The sequence below is a fragment of the Musa acuminata genome, chromosome BXJ1-6, assembly GCF_036884655.1.
Source record: "Musa acuminata AAA Group cultivar baxijiao chromosome BXJ1-6, Cavendish_Baxijiao_AAA, whole genome shotgun sequence".
Lineage (NCBI taxonomy): Eukaryota > Viridiplantae > Streptophyta > Magnoliopsida > Zingiberales > Musaceae > Musa > Musa acuminata.
The window spans coordinates 42,975,753-43,000,325 of record NC_088332.1 but is presented as its reverse complement, the minus strand read 5'-3'; the positions used below and the strand labels follow the sequence as shown (position 1 = coordinate 43,000,325).

At 36.1% G+C, this 24,573-nt stretch overlaps 5 protein-coding genes across 5 annotated transcripts; 1 reads left to right on the top strand and 4 right to left on the bottom strand.

Moving 5' to 3' along the window:
• The first annotated feature begins 578 nt into the window (after positions 1-578).
• LOC135677142 (uncharacterized) lies at positions 579-5,297 on the top strand. Its single transcript, XM_065189094.1, has 2 exons — positions 579-3,238; positions 4,441-5,297. The coding sequence occupies exon 1, from the start codon at positions 654-656 to the stop codon at positions 1,815-1,817; it is 1,164 nt and encodes a 387-aa protein (XP_065045166.1). The 5' UTR covers positions 579-653; the 3' UTR covers positions 1,818-3,238; positions 4,441-5,297.
• A 1,494-nt stretch (positions 5,298-6,791) lies between these two features.
• LOC135677872 (protein P21-like) lies at positions 6,792-7,689 on the bottom strand. The gene has a single exon (XM_065190285.1). It carries the CDS (start codon positions 7,644-7,646, stop codon positions 6,981-6,983), a length of 666 nt encoding a protein of 221 aa, XP_065046357.1. The 5' UTR covers positions 7,647-7,689; the 3' UTR covers positions 6,792-6,980.
• A 4,927-nt stretch (positions 7,690-12,616) lies between these two features.
• Positions 12,617-13,508, bottom strand: LOC135677141 (protein P21-like). Its single transcript, XM_065189093.1, has one exon. It carries the CDS (start codon positions 13,478-13,480, stop codon positions 12,809-12,811), a length of 672 nt encoding a protein of 223 aa, XP_065045165.1. The 5' UTR covers positions 13,481-13,508; the 3' UTR covers positions 12,617-12,808.
• Positions 13,509-14,237: 729 nt separating this feature from the next.
• On the bottom strand, positions 14,238-20,535 carry LOC135677559 (alpha N-terminal protein methyltransferase 1-like). Its single transcript, XM_065189922.1, has 8 exons — positions 20,497-20,535; positions 19,586-19,724; positions 19,305-19,363; positions 17,312-17,425; positions 17,096-17,197; positions 15,657-15,711; positions 14,709-14,806; positions 14,238-14,593 (listed from the first exon to the last, which is right to left on the bottom strand). The coding sequence occupies exons 1-8, from the start codon at positions 20,533-20,535 to the stop codon at positions 14,465-14,467; spliced, it is 735 nt and encodes a 244-aa protein (XP_065045994.1). The 3' UTR covers positions 14,238-14,464.
• A 2,552-nt stretch (positions 20,536-23,087) lies between these two features.
• Positions 23,088-23,983, bottom strand: LOC135677140 (protein P21-like). Its single transcript, XM_065189092.1, has one exon. The coding sequence runs from the start codon at positions 23,949-23,951 to the stop codon at positions 23,280-23,282; it is 672 nt and encodes a 223-aa protein (XP_065045164.1). The 5' UTR covers positions 23,952-23,983; the 3' UTR covers positions 23,088-23,279.
• Positions 23,984-24,573: the final 590 nt, after the last annotated feature.

Here is a 24,573-nt window from a genome sequence, read left to right as displayed (position 1 = left end):
TTTTGAACACAATATTTTCAAGAAAATATTTTCATATTAATATATTTAAGTTTTTATAAATTAATAATAGATACGAAAAGAATGGAGCCTCTCAGGTCTTTACGGAGATAATTTCTCGATTCTAAATTCATTCGTAGAACTTATTTTAAACTTTTTATTTTTATTTCACTCGATATGAGTAAGCATATGAAAGTTTTATAGAAATAATCTAAATAAAATTTCGATAATTAAATATTTTTAAACACTAGAAAATTTCATCTTGGATAGATTAGACGACACATTAAGTTGTTGGATGATCGAATTATTTTTCAACACTAAACACAATAATATTTGAAAAATTATTATCTTAAGTTGATGGTGAATAGTGAGACCAATTGACCAATAATCTTGAATTAGTTTGTTGAGTATTATTACTATGATTTAATCTATAATTTGGGATTTGGATCTTGAATGAAATCACGACCGTCCGATGGCGTACCACATTGACCGCCACATCTGTCTCGATTTATGTAAATTTCGTTTGCATGGAGGGGTAAATTGCAAAAGAGAACGCCTTTTTTTAAGGAAACGCATGCGCGGCCCAAACAGACCTCCGCGCTTTGCCGATCTGATCGCCGATTATTCTCCTCGTCCATGATCGCCGATCCCCCGCGATGCCGAACCCGTGGAAGAAGCCCCGGCCCGGCGGAGGCAGAGGCGGCGGCGTATCTCGGTTACTCGCCGGCATCAGGCCCCACCGCGGCGGGTCGCTCGTCGTGCAGACCGGCTTCCCTACCTCCCTCGCTGACCTATTCGTCAAGAACCGCGGCCGCTTGAGGAAGCCCTCCCGGAAGAGGAAACCCCCTTCTGAATCCGATTCTGCGGCTTCCGAACCCCCCGCCGTAACGTCTCCTTTGGTCGGTGGCCCTCTGCCCGAGGCATCCTCTGTCGGCCGATCCATTCCGGTGGCGGCGGATGGCTTCCCGTCGTTGCCTGATTCCAATGAAACGAAGCACAGGCGCCTCGGGATCGTGTTTGGCCTTCTTTTCATAATGACGTTGGTTTTGGTGGTTCTGGCCATGGAAAGGAAGATGCTTGTTGCGGGGTTCACGCTCTCTGCGCTGGCTTTATGGCTGCTCGATTCGATCGGGTATCGGGCTCTATGGTTCTCGAAGCCGTGCTCGGAAGCGACGACGAGGTTGAACTCGGTCGTCGGAGGATGGGAATTTGAAGGACGAGGAGTGGTTTCTCCTATCAGGGAAGTTGGGATTGATAGCTGTTCGGATACGGTAAGATCAGAGAGTAGCTCGCTGGAATCTATTGATTGGAAGCAGGGGACGGAGGTTTTGTTGGAAAGGAAGGATCTTGCCGGGACAGGGAAGATTTCCCTCGTGCGTGATCTTAGTTCTAAGGGCAACTCAAAGGCAAAGAAGCTATTTAGGAAGTTAATCCCAAAGAAGCATCGTGCGCAAAAGCACGGTAATGATGAAAAAGAGCTTTCTTTGGATTTGAGTGGAAGAGGTAGCATTACAGAAATAGAAGAGGAGAATCCGAAAGCGAGCAATAGAGATTATGAAGCAGTGCATAGTGTTAGAGATGTTCTAAACATGAATGCCTCTGATAGTGTGACCGATCATGACAAACAGGATGTTGAATTTATTCGAGAAAATGGTCATGAAATTAGATCGAGGAGCTCCCAACAATTGGTCTTCTGTGCAGTAGTTCTTCTGGGGCTTTTGGGCGGCAAGATTGTGGCCCTTGTTCTAACTGTTTCGTGGTTTCTGTTTAGCAAATCAATCAAATCCTTGTTGAAGAAAGAAAGAGATTTGGTTGTTTGATTGTACAATACAATTTTTTCCGGTCTCTTAGCATCATGTTGGTGATGGGGCTTTTTGTATATCAAATTATTTCAGCCGTGAAAGCTTAGCATCATGTTGGTGACTCAAGCGAAGATGTATATGGTATTGTACACAAAAGGTGGAATGAAAATTCAGATGTTAATTACTGCTAATTCTAGCTGCGTTTTTTATAGTTTAGCTCATCTGGTAATATTGCTACATTTGATTGCTCTATATGCACTTTTATTCAGCGATGCCTGAAGTGTGAGAAAATTATCGTCTGAAAAATTAACAACTATTGCAGGCTACCGTAACTGCTTCTGCTTTTAGGCTTTTAAGCCAAACCTCTTTACTCTTTATTTGTTGTAATTTTTTGTCAGAAATTCCTGTCTTGCATCTCAGTCTTGTTCTATTTTCAATAACTTTTCAGGATAATAATGTTCTCTTGCCAATACTTTTTTCATGAGTTTTTTAAGTAAAAAACTCTTGACAATCTTGGATTTTTTAACCTGTTAGACCATAGTTCGTCTCCACTTACCTGTTATACATTCACCATAACCTGTATTAAGGATGAAAAGCTATCTCTTCTTACGAACTGTATATAACAAGTTTCTTTTCCTCGCTTATTATTAGAAAAATTAGAGAAGCAACCTACAGAATCAAGTCAGTCACATATATAAATGAATTAATTTAATCATATATTTAATTGAAAATTCTTATCCCTTAACCAGGCCTAAGGGTTACCATGTCCGTAAGCATAAAATATAAGGGCATTTGCTTGACCTAGGCACATCTGTACAAATGAAGGAATCAGTCACTCCACTTGCCAAGTTTTTGAGTTTGGGAAAAGTACAAGTTCATTGTCTGGCTTACCATGGTCTTGTCCTCTTAAATTAGTCATTGCTGTACTAAATTTCTAGGTGGAATTCCTATTGTAAAACTTTTGCTGGTTTGATGGATGCTGCTAACAGAAATCAACAGTGTTTTAATCTTATTGGTGTATCATACGAAAAGGAGAGTAAGGATTGCAAAATCATGACATGTTGCCCATACCAACTTATATATATTGGCCCAAGCAACACACTGACCTGTGTATAGTAATGTGAAAGTGTTGAAACCCCTTAAATCAATTGATGCAGATCACCAGTTTTAAGCCAATAATGTTATTGCAAGCAGCGACATGATAGCTATCTTATTTCCATCTGGCTTTATCATATTCCTTGTTGCTTGTTGAATGACCCTCTTTCTTCCCAGTCTGGAGAAGAGAGGCGATTCTTGCATGCCTCTTATAGTAAAATCCCTTGTTAATCCGGCTGCTAATTGTGTTCTACTTTAATGTATGTTCTGATGTCCCGATGGGCAATGTGCTCTGAGAAGTTGCTGTTATGATCAGGGCTGCTGGAGCAATTCTCGAAAACAAAGTACGTATCACTTACCAGTAGTTCCTTTGTTATTGAATCTTTATTTTGTGGTTCATGATTTTTTTCCTTTTCCATGCGGAATATATTGCATAGTTTGAAGAAGCTCATAGAGAACAAATGACAGGCGGAAAAGGACAATTTTTATTTTTGAAGGATGGCATGTTAAGAACAAAGGCTGATTTGTGCCTTGAATTTATCAGTTGGTACTTCCAAATTTAGTTAATGGAAACTTTGAATTAATAAGCAAGTTCCTGAGACTGAAACTTTATGATCACTGCAACATATACTACCTTCTCCTCCAAAAAAGTTAAACACGCTAGATATTGTTTGGTGATTACTAGTTAGACTATTGTAATTTAAGATTCTTAAATATCAAATATTCTTTGAGATTTATTCATCATGAACATTAAAAGTAGAATTTTGATTATTCCCTAGAGCTATTCACCTTTTGGTCTTCAAATTCTGGATTCTGCAAATTCAATAGATAACCTGATGATTTAAATGAGGTCTATTTGGTATAGGAAGTGGATTACCAAGTTAAAGAACTTTCCATATAGTTTGATGAAACCAAGTGCTTCTTTATTTAAGGTGCATCTTGGAGACAAATCTAGGCTTGTCAGATAACATCTTTGTGTATGCCATAAGATGTGATGGATATTTCCAACCTAGGTTCATGAAGCTCTAAGAATGCATTTTTTTAATCTTTTCTGTTTGCAACAGATCTATTTGGTTTGCAGGCTATCTTGGTTAGGTTATAATCATGATTGTGAGCAAATATTTTTGGCTCGTTATTTGTTTTCTCTCTTCTTCCCTAGGCTGTGTGATGGTTCCTTTAAATTGGATACTATCGATAGGTTATCGGCAATGATCCGATCCATTTTAATATCCTTTCTTAGTTCTGTTCATGCTGTTGGTAAGCTGAGCACTTTAAAGGACTCTCTTACCTTTAAAAGAGTTTCCGTGGCTGCAATGTGCCAATGTGTCTCGTTTTATCTTTGAACATCATATGCACAGGGCTCGAGTCGATGATACTTTGGTTCAATAAATGTAGATATCCTTACCATATATCTTGAGACATTGGCAATCTCAAATATGCTTGTGCTCAAATTCAGTCAGTTAAGGTATTTACTGCTATGTTTTCCTGATACTCCTTCGACTCTAAGCATCTTACTGGAGCATAGAACTAACTTCTTTTTATGTAGGCATTGTCTCAGTCAGTCTTCTACTTATGAGCTGAAGTCAGATTCGTTTACAGTTGCAAAGCTACCTATCGTTGTGTCAGATGATGGAATCCTTGGTGGAAACCTATTCATCGCTCAATAATCAGGTTACATTTCTTGTTTATCTCTTCTTCATGCCTCCGTGGACCTGGAATCGTGGTTCAAATGCTTGGGGTATCTATAATGCTTTTCTAGAGGAATAGTTTGAAGTTGTCGAACCATATGTTAAACAGAGAAATCACTAGAAGAAGCTGGTGCTGAATGTAAAGTACTGCAGACAAGTTTCTCCAATTTCATATTCCGAAAATCTAACATCTCAAAGATCAGCATTAAATCTCTCAGTATTGGCATGTCTTGTGGAACTTACCATACCATTTCGTTTGTAACTTACCATGTTGACTGGTAGGTTGTCAGGAGGCCAAGATTGCTAGAATTGATATAACTGAGTTGTCACTGCAGTATCAGAAATAGTTGATGCTACTCGAGTTCTTCTAATCAGATTGACACAAGTTTCTGCAGAAGGGTTCAAACCAGATGCTTGTCAGAGATGTGAAACTTTCTTGGATGCTTGTTCAAGTTGAGGGAGACACTTTCGTGGTCATCGGGGACTTCTGGAACACCAACAAAATCAGCTGAAACTTCACGTTTGCATACTTGTCTTATGTGACTTTTTTTTTTTAATGTAGTAACATGTTTCAGAAACAAATCTTACATGTCGCCTTTTGTTGTCCGTCAATTTGATCATTAGACAAGTTTACCTCTGATGTATGTAGCGGATTGAACCTAAGCAACTAGGAGTATCTTACTAATGGTGTAACATCTCGAAACTTTATTTTCAATCCTCATTTATGACTTTTTGAGTGTCGGAATGCCCCATCGGACACGCGGTGTTTGTAACGTATAGTCATCCTAGTGGAATATCCAACAATTTTTCAAGAAGTTTCGGATATCTTTGACTTCGTGACATGGATTAACAATCAATTTTGACACTAATATGTGTTTGAAAATATATTTATATTTTTAAAGTGCATTTAGAGAATGAGATTTGAAGAAACATTGAATTGCAGAATGTTTGGTAAACAATAGATAAAAACTGTATTTATGCATTGATATAAGTGTTGTTTGATAAATATTGATGAAATTATTTTATAGGGAAGAAATTAAAAGACATCTCCAATAAAGCAAGTTAGAAATTAAAGAAAAGATGATTGTTCTTAAGATTAGCGATGCGATGGTATAGGCAATGGCAGACTTGTTTGAAAAGAGTTATGACGATATAAATATAGAGAATGGGAAGAAACGAGGGTTAGAGTTTCTATAATATAGTGACAATCTTATGATTTTAGAGAATGTCACAAAATATTTTGAAAATTTTTAAAAAAATTATTAGCATCCTACAAATATTGAAATATTAATACTACTCAAAGATAATAACAGCATTTAAGCAATTACAATACAGTATTCATGAAAAATATAATTTAAATAAAATGATTAAATATCAATTTATATTTAAAATATATATTAAACTATCCCCATGCATATTTTAAATGTATTTCCAAATATACTTTAACTACTAATTGATACACACCATCATTATAATCTTGTAGGAAGCTGCACTCGACCCTTGGTGGCTAAAGACTACCGTATAGGTAGTCTCGCCGGAGGAACTAGTGGTGAGGTTGTGGGAAGATACAGGCATCGGTGCAGTTCCTCCCGAAGAAGCTGAAGCAGCCGCTTGACGCACAGTTGCCGGAGCTGCAGCAGTACTGGTCCGTCTTGAACACGGTCGACCGGTGGTTGCAACCGCCCGGCGCCATCAACTCCTGCGGGGACTGCCCATCGATGTCCGCCTCCCGCGGCAGCTTCACGAGCGCGCGTCGGGGCTCAAGTCCCGTAGTCCTCGATTGGTCAAGGCTCAATTAGTCAGCATCAATCTCTCTGTTCATCTTGATCGTCCTACGTAAAACAAAGAGCAACTAATTCCTATATTTGAAGCCATACTTGCCGGATAATTTTCGGGCACCAAAGTTACTAGGGAGGATCACATGGAAGCATTCTGGTCAACTCGCAATTGCATTGGCAAAAGTGTACGCAAAGTTTCTACAGACAAAGGCCGAGGTTCAAATTGGATAGGCGATGGCTCATCATCCTATATATATATATATATATATAATTCTTGAGATATCTTTTATAAAGTTATATATGTAGGGTTCAGTATGTTTCAAAACCAATTCATGTTTTAAGCCAACAAGAAATAAATAGAAATGCTTTAATTATCTTTATCTGATTGCTCTCACAAAATGATTTAAACATCAATGGAAAAGCACTCATGCTGTGATAATTATGCATCGTATTAGTTAGTTGCACCACTTCTATTACATCACTCAACAGTATTAGCCCAAGAGAAGGCTAATACCTTCCATCACTCTTGACATCTTATTTGTGTTGTAGGAGACTGCTATATATATATATATCTGCGTGGTTGCCTACACGAGGGAGGCTTATTAGTGGCGTCGGTGATCTCAAGGGCAGAAGACAACCCTGTAGTTGGTGCCGCCGGGGCAGGCGACGAGGCTCGTCGGATCGTCCTTCGGATAGCTGTAGGCGTCGGGGCAGTTGCTCTTGAAGAACTTGGAGTACTCGGTCGGCTTGCAGCTGCCGGAGTTGCAGCAGTACTGGTCCGTCTTGAACACGGTGCAGGGGTTGTTGCAGCCGCCCGGCGCCTTCAGTGCCGTGGGGCACTTCCCTTTGATGTCCGCCGTGCACCGCATGCCGCGGCAGCCGCCCGACGTGGGGCTGAAGTCCATAGGCACGTTGAAGCCGTCGACCAGGGAGATGTCCACGTAGTCGTGGTTGCTGTACTGGTTGAGCGCGAACTCCGCCAGGGTGTTGGGCGGGCTACCGTACGCCGTGCACGCCAGCAACCCGCCGCAATCGCCCGTCTGGCACCGCCCATGGCCGCTCCCGTCGAAGGAGCAGCCGGTGCGGCCCCAGATGCGGCCGCCGGTCGTTCCCGCTTTCACGTTGATGGTCCACGACTGCCCCTGGTTGAGCTGGCGTCCGCCGCCGGGCACGGCCGCGGCCCACACTGTGTCAGAGCATCGGTTCACGATCTCGAAGGTGGCGGCATGGGAGAGGGTGACAAGAAGGGAGAAGAAGGAGAGGGAGAGAATGCTTGACGAAGCCATCTAACTGCGAGTCTTAGGCTTCGTGCTCTGTGTTGTGCAGATCCGAGGGGTGGAGAGGTGGGGAATTTATAAGGGAGAGAAGTGAGAGGTGTCAGATTATATATTACTAATTATTTATTTAAGATATATTTGTAAATATGATTAAATTTTAATTATAATTATAGATTAATAAAAAAATTAAATTATCGTAGAATTCGTTAAGAGATAGATTTTGATTAAATAGACTCTACTCATTATTTATCATAGATTTTTTGTTCTCACCTATAAAGTATAACATCTTCTAGACGATACATGATTACATAACATTATTGAAAAATTATAAATTTTCATCATGTGAACAAGTTAGTGAGAGATTATAGATATTTTTTCATCTCCCCTTAGTCCCTAAATTCATTGTAGCAATCCTATAAATGATAGAAAAAGAGAAAACGATGAGTCTAGTTTTTCTTGTAGATCGATATTACTATAATTTTCAGATCTGAGGATGGTGTACCTATAGATCATTAAGAGCTTTTTTTATTAGCATTGAAATATACATATCGTGAATCTTATCTATTATTATTTGATTTTAGATTTTGGCGTTAAAGTTTTCTGTATAACAATAGTATAAGGATGGTTTTTATGCTTACAATTGATATCAGAGTCATGTTTATAAAATAAAATACTTATCTATTTGTTAGCATCTTTGGCTCATGAAAAAGTGTTATTCAATTTTTGTTTATGATGTATGAATGATTCATTTATATTATTGATTTGTTTTTCTATTTAATTGATCTTATGGCATGTTTGTGAGAGATGTGAATTTCCTCGTGCTTGATCGATGGATCACTGTCGCTAGCTTATTGTCGATAATAATATGGTCATCAGTCCAATTACGAGTAACAATTGCGTACCTAATGAAAGTACCGCGAGGTACAATACTACGTGCGATGACTGTAACAGTGCCACTACGTGCGCATGTGCCAATAGTGGCTATGTAGCTTCACTACATACAATAGTTGCAGCAATACCACTATGGTAGCACTTGTTGGCCATGGTCAACATCAATTGGACACTGATAGCCATGGTTCCCGATGACTATGTAGCAAGACAAGTGAGCATAGTCACACATCAAGGTGACTATGGGGGTTGTCGATCGGCATGTGTGCATAACTACACGATAGCTCCCGGTCAGTGATATACTTATTGTTTTTGAAGTATTACAACCATGCGCACGATGATGATAGCCACGTATGGGCATAGCACAGAGTGATGACCGATGAGGTTGTCGTTTGAATGTGTAAGGACAATCGGCTTGTTGCTCATGCAGGTGGTGGACGAACACTGTAGTGTCGACTTTTGCGTGTGGGCATGGTGGAACCAACGACAACTGCGAGAGAGGCTTTGTGGGTGAAAGATTAGGATTTATTTTTAAAATTATAAATTTATTCTTATAAAGTCTTTTAATTGTAACTTTTGTCCTTTTGATAATTATATTCTTGAGAACTCAAATAATTTCTCTACATATGTTAGTAAAATTATAGTTTTACCCTTTTGAATTAATTTTTTTTGAGATCTGCCCTCAATTATAAAATTTATTAATTTGATTTATTATAATCAAATATTTTAAACGAGCTTAATCATTACTATATTTTAACTGTTTGGTTGGATTTAAATTCGATCAATTAAGTTTTTGATCAAATTAAAAAAAGTTATATTTTGATTTTTTTTATCAACTTTAATCTTAATGGGTCTAATTAGGCGAATGGTTCGCCCTAATTTATGAGCCTAATTTAGGTAGTCCAATTATGGGCCTACCTAATTAAATAGGGTTGATTGGTATAAGGGTTCATACAAAATTTAAAAAATATAAATTATGATTTTTATTTAATAATTTTCTTATTTATCATATTGATAAAATTTTGCATGTGAAAAATAAAAATATAATTATTTTTCTTAGATATTTATATAATATGTTTAAAAATTACATAAAAATATAATTCATGATTGATCATAATTATAGTTATTATATGAATTTTTCATTATACTGATTAACATTCGATAATTATTGTAGTTATTATTTTTTATTATTAAACTGTTTTAGCATAAATTAGATTGAAGAAATTTGATGAATATTATTTATAACTCATATTCCTAGGTTTTATCTAACTTAACTCAATCGATCTAATTGAACCGGATTTAACTAGAACTTAATCAATCTAAATAAGTTTAATTAAAATCAATTGAACTCGATTTAACTATAGTATAATAGAATCGATCTTTAATTCTCTTTTAATTGATCTAGAATCATCTTAGACTTATATATTTTGGATTAGATTAAATTCAATTTAGATTAGATAGACTTATAAAATATCTAAGTTTGGAATCATCTTGAATCTATCTAAGTTTATAAAATATGATTTGGTCATATGTATTGTGCATAACTGATCATATTGGAGTTGGTTGAGTTAGCTTATGGGCTATGGGCTGACTTGCTTGCTGAGCTTAGTCTTGTGGCTTAGCCTATGGGTTAGCTCTAATTATTTGTTGATTTTAACTTAAATCTTAATCAATTCTCTCAATTTTAAAATATAAAAAATTTATAATTAGAATATCTAATCATTAGCAATGAGTCATTAAAAACATAATAAGTAGTAATAAATTTTAAAACTAAAATTACATAAGTGAGAAAATAATATTTTTAATAAATCATTATATAAATCTAATAAAAACCAAGTATTATAATTATCATCATGAATCATGCATGTAAGATAAAAAATTTAAAAATACTACACATTATGATTTTATTTATGTAATATGATTACTGAAATAATTAAAATTAAATATCTTAATGATTACCAATTAGAATATCTGATCATTAGCATTGAGTCATTAAAAACATAATAAATAGTAATAAATATAAAAAATAAAATTACATAAGTGAGAAAATTATATTTTTTAATAAATTACTATATAAATCTAATAGAAACCAAGGATTATAATTATCATCATGCATCATGCATGTAAAATAAAAAATTTTAAAAATACTACACATTATGATTTTATTTATGTAATATGATTACTAAGTTAATTAAATTATTAATTGATTCATTTCTTAATGAGTGATACAATTTTTAGAAAGTAAATAATTTAAATTTTATTTTTATGTGTGAATCATAGGAAATAAATATTATATAAAAAATAAATAATCCTTATTAAAGCCCAACTTAAACTCTAATATTGTCCATATGAGATATAACCCAAATCTTAATCAATTTCTTCAATTCTAAATTATAGCATTATGAAATTATAGTCAAAACATCTAATCCCAAGCATTGAGTCATTAAAATATAATAAATAATAGATTATTAAAAAGATAAAATTACATAAGAGAAGAAATAATATTTTTAATCAACTATCATATAAATATAAATATAAATAAAGTACTATAATTAGCAACATGCATTTAAGATAAAAATGTAAGAAAAATATATACATTGTGATTTTGTTTGTATAGCATGGCTAAGGAAATGATTAAAATTGAATTTCTTAATTATGTGAATAAGTTAATATTTTTTTATTAATTAAATTTTAATAAATATATTTTATAATAAATAATATGATGTTTTAAAATTAAATGGTTCAAAATCTATTTTTATGTGTGAACCATAAAAAAAAAAAAAAAAATCCTTGTCAAGACTCAGTATAGCATGTCGTGTGAGACATAGCCCAAGATGACTTCACAATGAACGAGTACGAAGCTCACTCACGATACGCTAATAGTAATTTGATTATACTATATCCTAATATTAATTTGATATCGAATGTCACAATTGATTAACTAATTGACTTATCAATTTTCTTGAATCCAAGCAATCAAAATATTCAAATTAATATTGATAGTAATATATCATCATAAATCAATTTTAATCTTATTCATTATTTTATGTGAGATTACTCGAGATGTTATAATTATTCTAAGATAGTTTCAGAATTTAAGCATTTACTGACACTATATTCATGACAAATGTGATGTTAAAGAAACTTTAAATATGAATTTATATTTAAAATGTGTATTAGGTTCCAAAATACAATTTAATAACTAATTGATACAAACCATCATTATAATATTGTAGGAAGCTGAATTCGACTCTTGGAGGAGGAAGACTACCGTAGAAACTAGTGGTGGAAGCCGGGCCGTAAGGTTGTGGGAAGATATAGCCATCGGTGCAGTTCCTCCTCAAGAAGCTGAAGTAGCCGCTTGACGCACAGTTGCAGGAGCTGCAGCAGTACCGGTCCGCCTTGGACACGGTCGAGCGGTGCACCCGCCCGGCGCCCTCAACACCTGCCGGCACTGCCCATCGATGTCCGCCTCTCGCGGCAGCTTCCCGAGGGCGCGCCGGGGCTCGAGTCCTCAAGCCCTCGATTGGTCAGGGCTCAATTAGTCAGCATCATTCTCTGTGTTCATCTTGATCCGCCTACGTAAAACAAAGAGCAACTAATTCCAATATTTAAAGCCATACTTGCCGGATAATTTCGGGCACCAAACTTACCGGGGAGGATCACATGGACGCACTCTGGTCAACGCGCAATTGTATTGGAAAATGGCTACGCAAAGTTTCTACGGAGAATGGCAGAGGTCCAAATTGGATAGGCGATGACTCATCATCCTAAATTATATATATATATATATATATATATATATATATATATATATGTATGTATGTATGAATGTATGTATGTATGTATGTATATATATGTATATGTATATATATATATATATATGTGTATATGTATGTATGTATGTATGTATGTATGGTCCTTGAGATATTTTTTATGAAGTTATATATGTAGGGTTCATTATGTTTCAAAATCAATTCATGTTTTAAGCCAACAAGACATAAATAGAAATGGTTTAATTATTCTTTTTCCTGATTGCATAAGCTGATTGCTCTCACAAAATGATTCAAACATCAATGGAAAAGCACTCATGCTGTGATGATATTATGCATCTTATTAGTTGGTTGCACCACTTCTATTACATCACTCAACAGTATTAGCCCAAGAGAAGGCTAATACCTTCCATCACTCTTGACATCTTATTTGTATTGTAGGAGACTAGTATATATATCTATATGCGTGGTTGCCTGCACGAGGGCGGCTTATTAGTGGCGTCAGTGATCTCAAGGGCAGAAGACAACCCTGTAGTTGGTGCCGCCGGGGCAGGTGAAGGTGCTCGTCTGATCGTCCTTGGGATAGCTGTAGGCGTCGGGGCAGTTTCTCTTGAAGAACTGGGAATAGTCGGTCGGGCTGCAGCTGCCGGAGTTGCAACAGTACTGGTCCGTCTTGAACACGGTGCAGGGGTTGTTGCAGCCGCCCGGCGCCTTCAGCGCCCCGGGGCACTGCCCGTTGATGTCCGCCGCGCACCGGATGCCGCGGCAGCCGCCTGACGTGGGGCTGAAGTCCATTGGCACGTTGAAGCCGTCGACCAGGGAGATGTCGAAGAAGTCGAGGTTGTTGAACTGGTTGAGCGCGAACTCCGCCAGGGTGTTGGGCGGGCTGCCGTACGCCGTGCATGACAGCACGCCGCCGCAGTCGCCGGTCTGGCACCGCCCGCGTCCGCTCCCGTCGAAGGAGCAGCCGGTGCGGCCCCAGATGCGGCCGCCGGTGGTTCCCGCGTTCACGTTGATGGTCCACGACTGCCCCTGGTTGAGCTGGCGTCCGCCGCCGGGCACGGCCGCGGCCCACACTGTGTAAGAGCATCGGTTCACGATCTCGAAGGTGGCGGCATGGGAGAGGGTGACAAGAAGGGAGAAGAAGAAGAAGAAGAGGGAGAGAATGCTCGACGAAGCCATCTAACAGCGAGTCTTAGGCTTCGTGCTCTGCGTTGTGCATATCCAAGGGGGGGAGGTGGGGAATTTATAAGGGGGAGAAGAGAGCAGTCGTCAAGGAGAGCTTTAAATCATATGGCAGAAAAATCAAAGTCGTCATGGAAAAGATAACGTGAGTTTTTAAAAGACGCCAGAAGATTGAATAATATAATGCCGAAGTTAATGCAGTTTGACATAGGATAGAAAATAGATAGAAAAGAGGTGTTTCTTCCACGCATAATGGAAATATTAGGACGCTGTCTCTGTCTAGAATGCAAAAGTTCCACATTGAAAGGATATGAAGCAGGAAACGGCCAAACCATTTATGTTGATTTGACACTTCTTAAAAAAGAACCAAAGTGTGTTTTTATTTGAAAGGATTCAAACCAAATTGAATTCAATTATGTAAAAGAATTCTCACTCTGTCGATCAAAATATGAATTGAAAAACATATATTTCCTTGTTTTAAACTTTTTATCAAAGTTTTGTGCCACCCAACACAATTTTCATACCAGATGATTTATTTTTTTATTTTTTAAGATTAATTTCAATTGACAAGTAGTACACGAGTAGCTCGATATGATATAAATCTGATAACCACCGAGATACGAAATTGCAAACCTTACACAAACCTAAAACTAAACAATTATGGTATCGCACATTCCTAACTGAGTTCCAACTTTCAACAATGCAGGCAAATAACATAAATGGTTCAAACGTGATGAAGATGCACTGTAAAATCCAACCAAATGACTGAAGTGGTGTCATCGTCTGGGCTTGAATTCCCTATGTTCTTTATGCCTTCGTTTGTATTAGTACAAATCATGGTGAGAAGATAGAGATGATAACCGTGATGTTCTACAACATGACAACACATGAAAAGGTAATCCATTCTCTTAGAGACGACAAAAACTAAAGAAAAACGAGCAAGATCGCATCCAGGTATTGGTGACGGGTCCTCGAGAGATTTCATGACTTGATGACAGCAGGCTTGTGTTGTCGAGTCTTGCCTCCGCCATTGTTGGAACCTCGTCGCCTATCAGTTACCAGTGCATACATCTTAACGGGAAATAACTCTTCAGGAAATCCCTTCTGATCCTGAAACCAAAAACCAAGTAATCAAACACTACATTGCCGATCAGTTCTTGCACAAGAAAGATTTCTCGTAGGTTTTGACAGCCCATCATCTTGAAGTAAAAAAGATGCAGCAAACCTTTGAGCGATAAAGATGAAGTCCACACTGCTTGAAAAGCTCTTTGAAGTATGAATCAGATCTTGTGATGCTGTTGTCCTCCTTATCTAACACAAATCCTGAACAGATGAGGGATGATGTACGTTAACCAAATACTATGGTTAATTAAAAAAAAAGTCAACTGCGAAACCTAGTTCCATTCTAGATTATTTGCTTTGGTGGAAGCCAACGATTCAATCTAATCATTGCAAGTATGCCTAACAGAATATTTTCTGGCAATAGAGCCACCTTAGCCTCATCTTCAGATCCATACTTCTTGAAAATAAAGAGTCAGTTTATGAATATAAATTTTGGTAAAATAGGGTATTATTCAGCTTATAAACTTTGATCCAAATGATAATAGAATTTGCCTTTAATTATTTGGCAGATCCTGATTCAATTTGTTGGATAAATCCAACAAACTTTCAGGTAGCATTCCCTGCCTGAAAAGCAGGTTCGTTATAAAGGCAAGCCATCACAATGGCAAACTTTAGTTAAAAAATAGCTAGCTAGGCATGCAAGAAATGTTTATAATAATCCCTGATAACCAAACATAATTATGAAGTCCCTTTAACTTCTCAAGAACCATATCCAATTTTCAAAATTAATGATAAGCACAGAACATGCATCTAGAAATATAAATTAATAGATTTACAACTCCCAACTAGAGAAACTTGTAAACAATATTTTCACTGGTTTTAACAATCATAATGTCTGATGCAATCAAGAAACAATCAAAAGCAAGAAAATTCCTTGTGTTGATACAATGTGCTCCTTGGCCATCAATCGAACACTCGAGAACAGAGAAAAACATGTAAATATATTCCTGACATATAACTTTTCATATCCATGCATTTGTGTGGAGTTATGAACAACTGTCCAAAAAATTTAGTGTAAATCTACAAATAGTTGTCGTTTGTAGGGACCAACCGCTTCTTGCAGTGTTCTCCTTCACTACAAAAAATCCATTTGGTTTAAGGCCAACCTGCAAATTAGATGTTCATTAGTAACACAGAGGTGGCAGCATCATGACTAAAACATTAATAACTCCAACAAGTAAGAAATGCATCCCAAAGTATACTGGACAAGTTTTTTGTTTGCAAAATAATTATAAAGCTATTAATTAAGGAAGAAACACTTTTCCTCTTGTTTAATTTGTGGTTGAGGGTCGCTTGGTATGAAATTACCTGTTACCGGTATTATAGGTTAATTTCAGTTTTGTTACTCATAGTTGACTATATTACACCAAAGGACTATATTCCCCAACAACCCTCATTCATAATTATTTTCACTATAGCACCAGTTGCTCTTACTACCAGAGTTCAAGTCAGAAAGCAACCTCTCTATATCAGAGGTAAGATTGTATACGTTTACTCTATCCAAATCACACATGGGATATGTACAAAGTTTGCCCTTTTGATATAGTATGCTCCAGTGGTTTCTAATGAGCCCAAAACAAACCCAACCAATCCTGACTGACTTGCCTGAACTGCTATCTCTAACCATAGAAAGGCAACATGTTGTTCTTTACTAAAAAATGTGTAGATGTGCCATGTAAGGAATTTGAAAGACAACGTATTGCTCCTCACTAAAAAGACTAACATAATGAACAGAAAGGAGATTATAGATTTATCTCCAACACACACAAGGAGAAAAAATCAAAGAAATAATACAAATAATATAGATGGAACATGGCACACAAGATAGGATAAGGATGAGAAATTATTTAATAAGAACTTTACAAACATAATGAATTTCTGTGAACTGGCTACAATCCAGACTACATTAACTTAATACAATCCAGACTACATTAACTTATAAACTCAAGAAGTATATGCAAAAGCAAGAGCAACTTCAGAATTCAAAATATCAATGGAGATATATTTATTGAAGAACAAGAAATTTAAGTTCTTAAGGAAAAATATTAGCATCTGGAGAATTAATTAATCTTAAATCATGGGTTTAAAAGCTTTCAGCTCAGCCATCACTAGTTACCATGTCCTAAAGAAGAACAGTTAATATCAATACTAGTGAGACCAACTCAATGAAGTTGGCTGATGCCACACAAAATCCCTTTGCAGCAAGGTACATAAGTGTTGGCACACACAAGACTGCATGTCATCTAGCAGAAGATTCGGTTGTGTGTTTCAATGTCATGTATCAAAATCTTGAGATGAAGCCAAAATCTTGAGTTATCTATGCTGCAGTAAGGTATAAAAGTGTTTGCACACACGAGCTTGCATGTCATCTAACTAAAGATTTGGTTAACTGGTTCATGTCTTTTGCTATTTTTCAAGTTATGCAGCTAATTTAAAAAAAACAAGGCCTAAAGCATAAAAGCTGTAAAGCCATTTAAGACAATTGATTACCTTTGCTCTCTTGAAAAACAAGAGAAAGTCATCATCTGTGAGTTGTCCTATACACCATTGGATCCATATAACATCATATCTTCCAACTTCTGGAGTGAATTCCTGCATGATTTAAAAAAATTAATTTAACAGACAATAACATCAATTAAACAACAATTTAATACCATCATAGAGGTTAACCAATAAAATATCAATGGGCAACAAAGAAAACAAAACCTGTAGAGGGACACAATAAAAATTGATAGCTTTGTGATCAGAATTATCTTTATCAGTAGCTAACTTCTCACGAGCAGCTTCAAGAAAATGTGATACTGGCTCAACAAGGTCAACCTGGATTAAGAAACATGGCCATCTCACACTTTTTGAATAAAATGGCAAGCCAAATCCAAAATAAGGTAGGATGCATGTCTAATATAAACTATTAACTAACAAACTAGAAATTTACTGCTATGCCCTTCAACAAAGTTGCACAAAGCTATCAAACTAGTCATGGTAAAATGGCATAAGTTCAGGCTAGGAAATAACTGTTAAACCAGAAAACCATGATAAAAAAGTTCTATACTGTGAAAGCATTGTCTTAGGAATCTGCTAAACAAACTGCAACGGAATGATACGGAGCTCAGTAATATAAGGAATGACAATGCGCAGATACTAGTATCAAAACTGGAGTTGTTATCATATGCCAAGAATAGGATTCAGATAAATCCATCCATATTTGACATCTCTAAGATATATACACCATAAATTTATATATTTGTTCTTTGTCTATCTGCTGCAAAGAATGACTGCAAGTGCATTTTCACTTGCTTATTGTACCTCAATGTTTACATTTTACATACTTAAAATCCCATCAGACCAACTGTTGGTACTTAACTAAGTCGAGTTCAAAAAATTCAGAATTTAACTTCTCCATCATCTCGTAGTCCTTTAGTTTGTATACCCATTATTGAGACAAGAAGCCTATATCGTGATTCATTATATGTATCTGCCTTGTCTCGGGATCCCTTGGGTGCTAATCCTCATATATCTCAAATTTCATTCCAATAGCTACTCAGAATAGAACACTGTCAAACGTCCATACTAGTCCTTCACACATGAAAGCAAACCTGTGTAAAAACCAATTGAACCTTTTACTGACATCAAACATTCTAACAAACAACCAAAATGAGCAGTAGAACTGAAACTAAAATGGTGGGAGATTTGAAGTGGCTGAAAACAGCTTGAAAAAGAGTGGTTGACAATTCATAAAACTGCACCATCTCCTTTAAACAAAGCACTCTCTGGAAGCATTAATGTAGGCCTTCAAGAAAGCACTTACCTTGAACAGAAGATCATCAACAAATACATAAAGTTAAAAAATCCATTCTCACTGTTCCACTTCCATTTAACTTATGGCTTCCCTAAATATGTAAGAGATATCTGTTCCTTTTTACATGGACCAAATCAAATATTCCATTACCATTCCAAGATGTCTACTATTAGGACACAACCAAATACAATGTAAAGCATTCTTCTCATGCCTAGCACTTGTACTATCTATGTTGATAACTCAGGTGACAAATTGCTTCATGGAAAACGAGATTCTTTCAGAGACAAAATGGTAAAGAAAAAGTGCATGAACAAAATCTCAGGTTGAACATTCACAGAAAGGTGAAAAAGTGCTTGAAAACATTTGCAGTTATAAAGTGTTTGGCAGTGAAAAAATTAAGTTGTGGAGTCAAAGCAGACTGAAAAAGTAAAGACCTCTAATGGTGTTCGAATAAATAGGAAAGCTTTGCCTTTGTCCCAAGGGGTGGAGTGGTTTATCGATCATTGCAAAGGCAAACAATTGGAAAATGCATGTCTGTATCTGTGATTTACTATGAAAGGAACATAACCATCATAGTTTGTATAAACAATGTACAAAGAGGATTTAGAGGAATCTGTGAGGCTGTAGAATTTCAATTTTTTGTGTCTTTATTGAGTGCTTTTGTTCTGTTTACTTACAGGAGCAGCAGCAGCAGCATGTGGCATATTATGTTAGTTGGGCAGTGAGTGTAAGTTCTTATGGCTTCTCGATAGCTTAGCACTACAATTTGATATGGAATAGAAAGCTTTTCACCTTTCAGGCTGGATGGTCAATATCGAATACGTGAGGCCATATGAACTCTACTATGCCATTGAACGAGCAAAACAATAGTGCTGATTAAGACGAAGCAGAGTTACTTGCCTCATTAAAATATCTCAAAAGAAGATTCTTGGTGACCCTTCCGATGCCAGAACCACAATCTGCAAGACTTACATACATCACGTAAAGCACACATACATGTTCGTTTATTTGTTCATATCCAACGCGCACACACCCAATCCAAACAAAAGAAAACAACAGAAGGAAAATGCAACATTAGAAGTTATTAAAGCCATCATTATTCCGAGCAAGGTCAAAATTTTCCCTCACGGGCATTTTCCAAGACATGTTCACTGCAAAAGAGCGGCATGAAAGAGGTTTACCAAGAGCCACAGGATGGCGTGCGCCGCTTCCAAAGCGGTCGAGCAAGAGGGGTTTAAGAAAGGCCTCGCTTCCCTTGACGTCGCCGTCGTCGACGTGCCCGTACCCTCCCAAGACACCATCCACAGAGGCCTCCACTCCCTTGTATTTGGTTGGATTTTAACTATATTTTAATCATTACTATATTTTAACTATTTGGTTGGATTTAAATTCGACCAATTAAGTTTTTGATCAAATTAAAAAAAAAAGTTATATTTTGATCAACTTTAATCTTAATGGGTCTAATTAAGTGAATTGTTGGCTCAAATTTATGGGCCTAATTTAGATAGTCCAATTATGGGCCTACCTAATTAAATATGGTTGATTGGCGTAAGGGTTCATACAAAATTTAAAAAATATAAATTATGATTTTTCTTTAATAATTTTCTTATTTATCATATTGATAAAGTTTTGCATGTGATAAATAAAAATCTAAATATTTTTCTTGGATATTTATTTGATTATTTATATAATATGTTTACAAATTATATAAAAATATAATTCATGATTTATCATAATTATAGTTATTATATGAGTTTTTCATTATACTAATTAACATTCAATAATTATTGTAGTTATTTTTTTTTATTATTGAAATGTTTTAACATAAATTAGATTGAAGAAATTTGATGAATATTATTTATAACTCATATCACTAGGTTTTATTTAACTTAACTCAATCGGTCTAATTGAACCCGATTTAACTATAACTTAATCGATCTAAACGAGTTTAATTAAAATCAATTGAACTCGATTTAACTATAGTATAATAGAATCGATCTTTAATTCTTATTTAACCGATCTAGAATCATCTTAGACTTATATACTTTGAACTAGATTGAATAGACTTGAGGCTAAATAAGTTTGGAATTACCTTGAATTTATCTAAGTTTATGAAATTTAACTTGGTCATTCGTACCGTACATAAGTTGGTCGAACTAGCTTATGGGCTATGGGTTAACTTGCTTGCTAAGCTTAATTTAAGAGTTATAGCTAGCGGGTTAGCTCTAATTGTTTATTGATTTTAACTTAAATCTTAATCAATTCTCTCAATTTTAAAATATAAAAAATATAATTAGAATATCTGATCATTAGTATTGAGTCACTAAAAACATAATAAATAGTAATAAATTTTAAAACTAAAATTACATAAGTGAGAAAATAATATTTTTAATAAATCATTATATAAATCTAATAAAAACCAAGTATTATAATTATCATCATGAATCATGCATGTAAGATAAAAAATTTAAAAATACTACACATTATGATTTTATTTATGTAATATGATTACTGAAATAATTAAAATTAAATATCTTAATGATTACCAATTAGAATATCTGATCATTAGCATTGAGTCATTAAAAACATAATAAATAGCAATAAATATAAAAAATAAAATTACATAAGTGAGAAAATTATATTTTTTAATAAATTACTATATAAATCTAATAGAAACCAAGGATTATAATTATCATCATGCATCATGCATGTAAAATAAAAAATTTTAAAAATACTACACATTATGATTTTATTTATGTAATATGATTACTAAGTTAATTAAATTATTAATTGATTCATTTCTTAATGAGTGATACAATTTTTAGAAAGTAAATAATTTAAATTTTATTTTTATGTGTGAATCATAGGAAATAAATATTATATAAAAAATAAATAATCCTTATTAAAGCCCAACTTAAACTCTAATATTGTCCATATGAGATATAACCCAAATCTTAATCAATTTCTTCAATTCTAAATTATAGCATTATGAAATTATAGTCAAAACATCTAATCCCAAGCATTGAGTCATTAAAATATAATAAATAATAGATTATTAAAAAGATAAAATTACATAAGAGAAGAAATAATATTTTTAATCAACTATCATATAAATATAAATATAAATAAAGTACTATAATTAGCAACATGCATTTAAGATAAAAATGTAAGAAAAATATATACATTGTGATTTTGTTTGTATAGCATGGCTAAGGAAATGATTAAAATTGAATTTCTTAATTATGTGAATAAGTTAATATTTTTTTATTAATTAAATTTTAATAAATATATTTTATAATAAATAATATGATGTTTTAAAATTAAATGGTTCAAAATCTATTTTTATGTGTGAACCATAAAAAAAAAAAAAAAATCCTTGTCAAGACTCAGTATAGCATGTCGTGTGAGACATAGCCCAAGATGACTTCACAATGAACGAGTACGAAGCTCACTCACGATACGCTAATAGTAATTTGATTATACTATATCCTAATATTAATTTGATATCGAATGTCACAATTGATTAACTAATTGACTTATCAATTTTCTTGAATCCAAGCAATCAAAATATTCAAATTAATATTGATAGTAATATATCATCATAAATCAATTTTAATCTTATTCATTATTTTATGTGAGATTACTCGAGATGTTATAATTATTCTAAGATAGTTTCAGAATTTAAGCATTTACTGACACTATATTCATGACAAATGTGATGTTAAAGAAACTTTAAATATGAATTTATATTTAAAATGTGTATTAGGTTCCAAAATACAATTTAACAACTAATTGATACAAACCATCATTATAATATTGTAGGAAGCTGAATTCGACTCTTGGAGGAGGAAGACTACCGTAGAAACTAGTGGTGGAAGCCGGGCCGTAAGGTTGTGGGAAGATATAGCCATCGGTGCAGTTCCTCCTCAAGAAGCTGAAGTAGCCGCTTGACGCACAGTTGCAGGAGCTGCAGCAGTACCGGTCCGCCTTGGACACGGTCGAGCGGTGCACCCGCCCGGCGCCCTCAACACCTGCCGGCACTGCCCATCGATGTCCGCCTCTCGCGGCAGCTTCCCGAGGGCGCGCCGGGGCTCGAGTCCTCAAGCCCTCGATTGGTCAGGGCTCAATTAGTCAGCATCATTCTCTGTGTTCATCTTGATCCGCCTACGTAAAACAAAGAGCAACTAATTCCAATATTTAAAGCCATACTTGCCGGATAATTTCGGGCACCAAACTTACCGGGGAGGATCACATGGACGCACTCTGGTCAACGCGCAATTGTATTGGAAAATGGCTACGCAAAGTTTCTACGGAGAATGGCAGAGGTCCAAATTGGATAGGCGATGACTCATCATCCTAAATTATATATATATATATATATATATATATATATATATATATATATATATATATGTATGTATGTATGAATGTATGTATGTATGTATGTATATATATGTATATGTATATATATATATATATATGTGTATATGTATGTATGTATGTATGTATGTTCCTTGAGATATTTTTTATGAAGTTATATATGTAGGGTTCATTATGTTTCAAAATCAATTCATGTTTTAAGCCAACAAGACATAAATAGAAATGGTTTAATTATTCTTTTTCCTGATTGCATAAGCTGATTGCTCTCACAAAATGATTCAAACATCAATGGAAAAGCACTCATGCTGTGATGATATTATGCATCTTATTAGTTGGTTGCACCACTTCTATTACATCACTCAACAGTATTAGCCCAAGAGAAGGCTAATACCTTCCATCACTCTTGACATCTTATTTGTATTGTAGGAGACTAGTATATATATCTATATGCGTGGTTGCCTGCACGAGGGCGGCTTATTAGTGGCGTCAGTGATCTCAAGGGCAGAAGACAACCCTGTAGTTGGTGCCGCCGGGGCAGGTGAAGGTGCTCGTCTGATCGTCCTTGGGATAGCTGTAGGCGTCGGGGCAGTTTCTCTTGAAGAACTGGGAATAGTCGGTCGGGCTGCAGCTGCCGGAGTTGCAACAGTACTGGTCCGTCTTGAACACGGTGCAGGGGTTGTTGCAGCCGCCCGGCGCCTTCAGCGCCCCGGGGCACTGCCCGTTGATGTCCGCCGCGCACCGGATGCCGCGGCAGCCGCCTGACGTGGGGCTGAAGTCCATTGGCACGTTGAAGCCGTCGACCAGGGAGATGTCGAAGAAGTCGAGGTTGTTGAACTGGTTGAGCGCGAACTCCGCCAGGGTGTTGGGCGGGCTGCCGTACGCCGTGCATGACAGCACGCCGCCGCAGTCGCCGGTCTGGCACCGCCCGCGTCCGCTCCCGTCGAAGGAGCAGCCGGTGCGGCCCCAGATGCGGCCGCCGGTGGTTCCCGCGTTCACGTTGATGGTCCACGACTGCCCCTGGTTGAGCTGGCGTCCGCCGCCGGGCACGGCCGCGGCCCACACTGTGTAAGAGCATCGGTTCACGATCTCGAAGGTGGCGGCATGGGAGAGGGTGACAAGAAGGGAGAAGAAGAAGAAGAAGAGGGAGAGAATGCTCGACGAAGCCATCTAACAGCGAGTCTTAGGCTTCGTGCTCTGCGTTGTGCATATCCAAGGGGGGGAGGTGGGGAATTTATAAGGGGGAGAAGAGAGCAGTCGTCAAGGAGAGCTTTAAATCATATGGCAGAAAAATCAAAGTCGTCATGGAAAAGATAACGTGAGTTTTTAAAAGACGCCAGAAGATTGAATAATATAATGCCGAAGTTAATGCAGTTTGACATAGGATAGAAAATAGATAGAAAAGAGGTGTTTCTTCCACGCATAATGGAAATATTAGGACGCTGTCTCTGTCTAGAATGCAAAAGTTCCACATTGAAAGGATATGAAGCAGGAAACGGCCAAACCATTTATGTTGATTTGACACTTCTTAAAAAAGAACCAAAGTGTGTTTTTATTTGAAAGGATTCAAACCAAATTGAATTCAATTATGTAAAAGAATTCTCACTCTGTCGATCAAAATATGAATTGAAAAACATATATTTCCTTGTTTTAAACTTTTTATCAAAGTTTTGTGCCACCCAACACAATTTTCATACCAGATGATTTATTTTTTTATTTTTTAAGATTAATTTCAATTGACAAGTAGTACACGAGTAGCTCGATATGATATAAATCTGATAACCACCGAGAT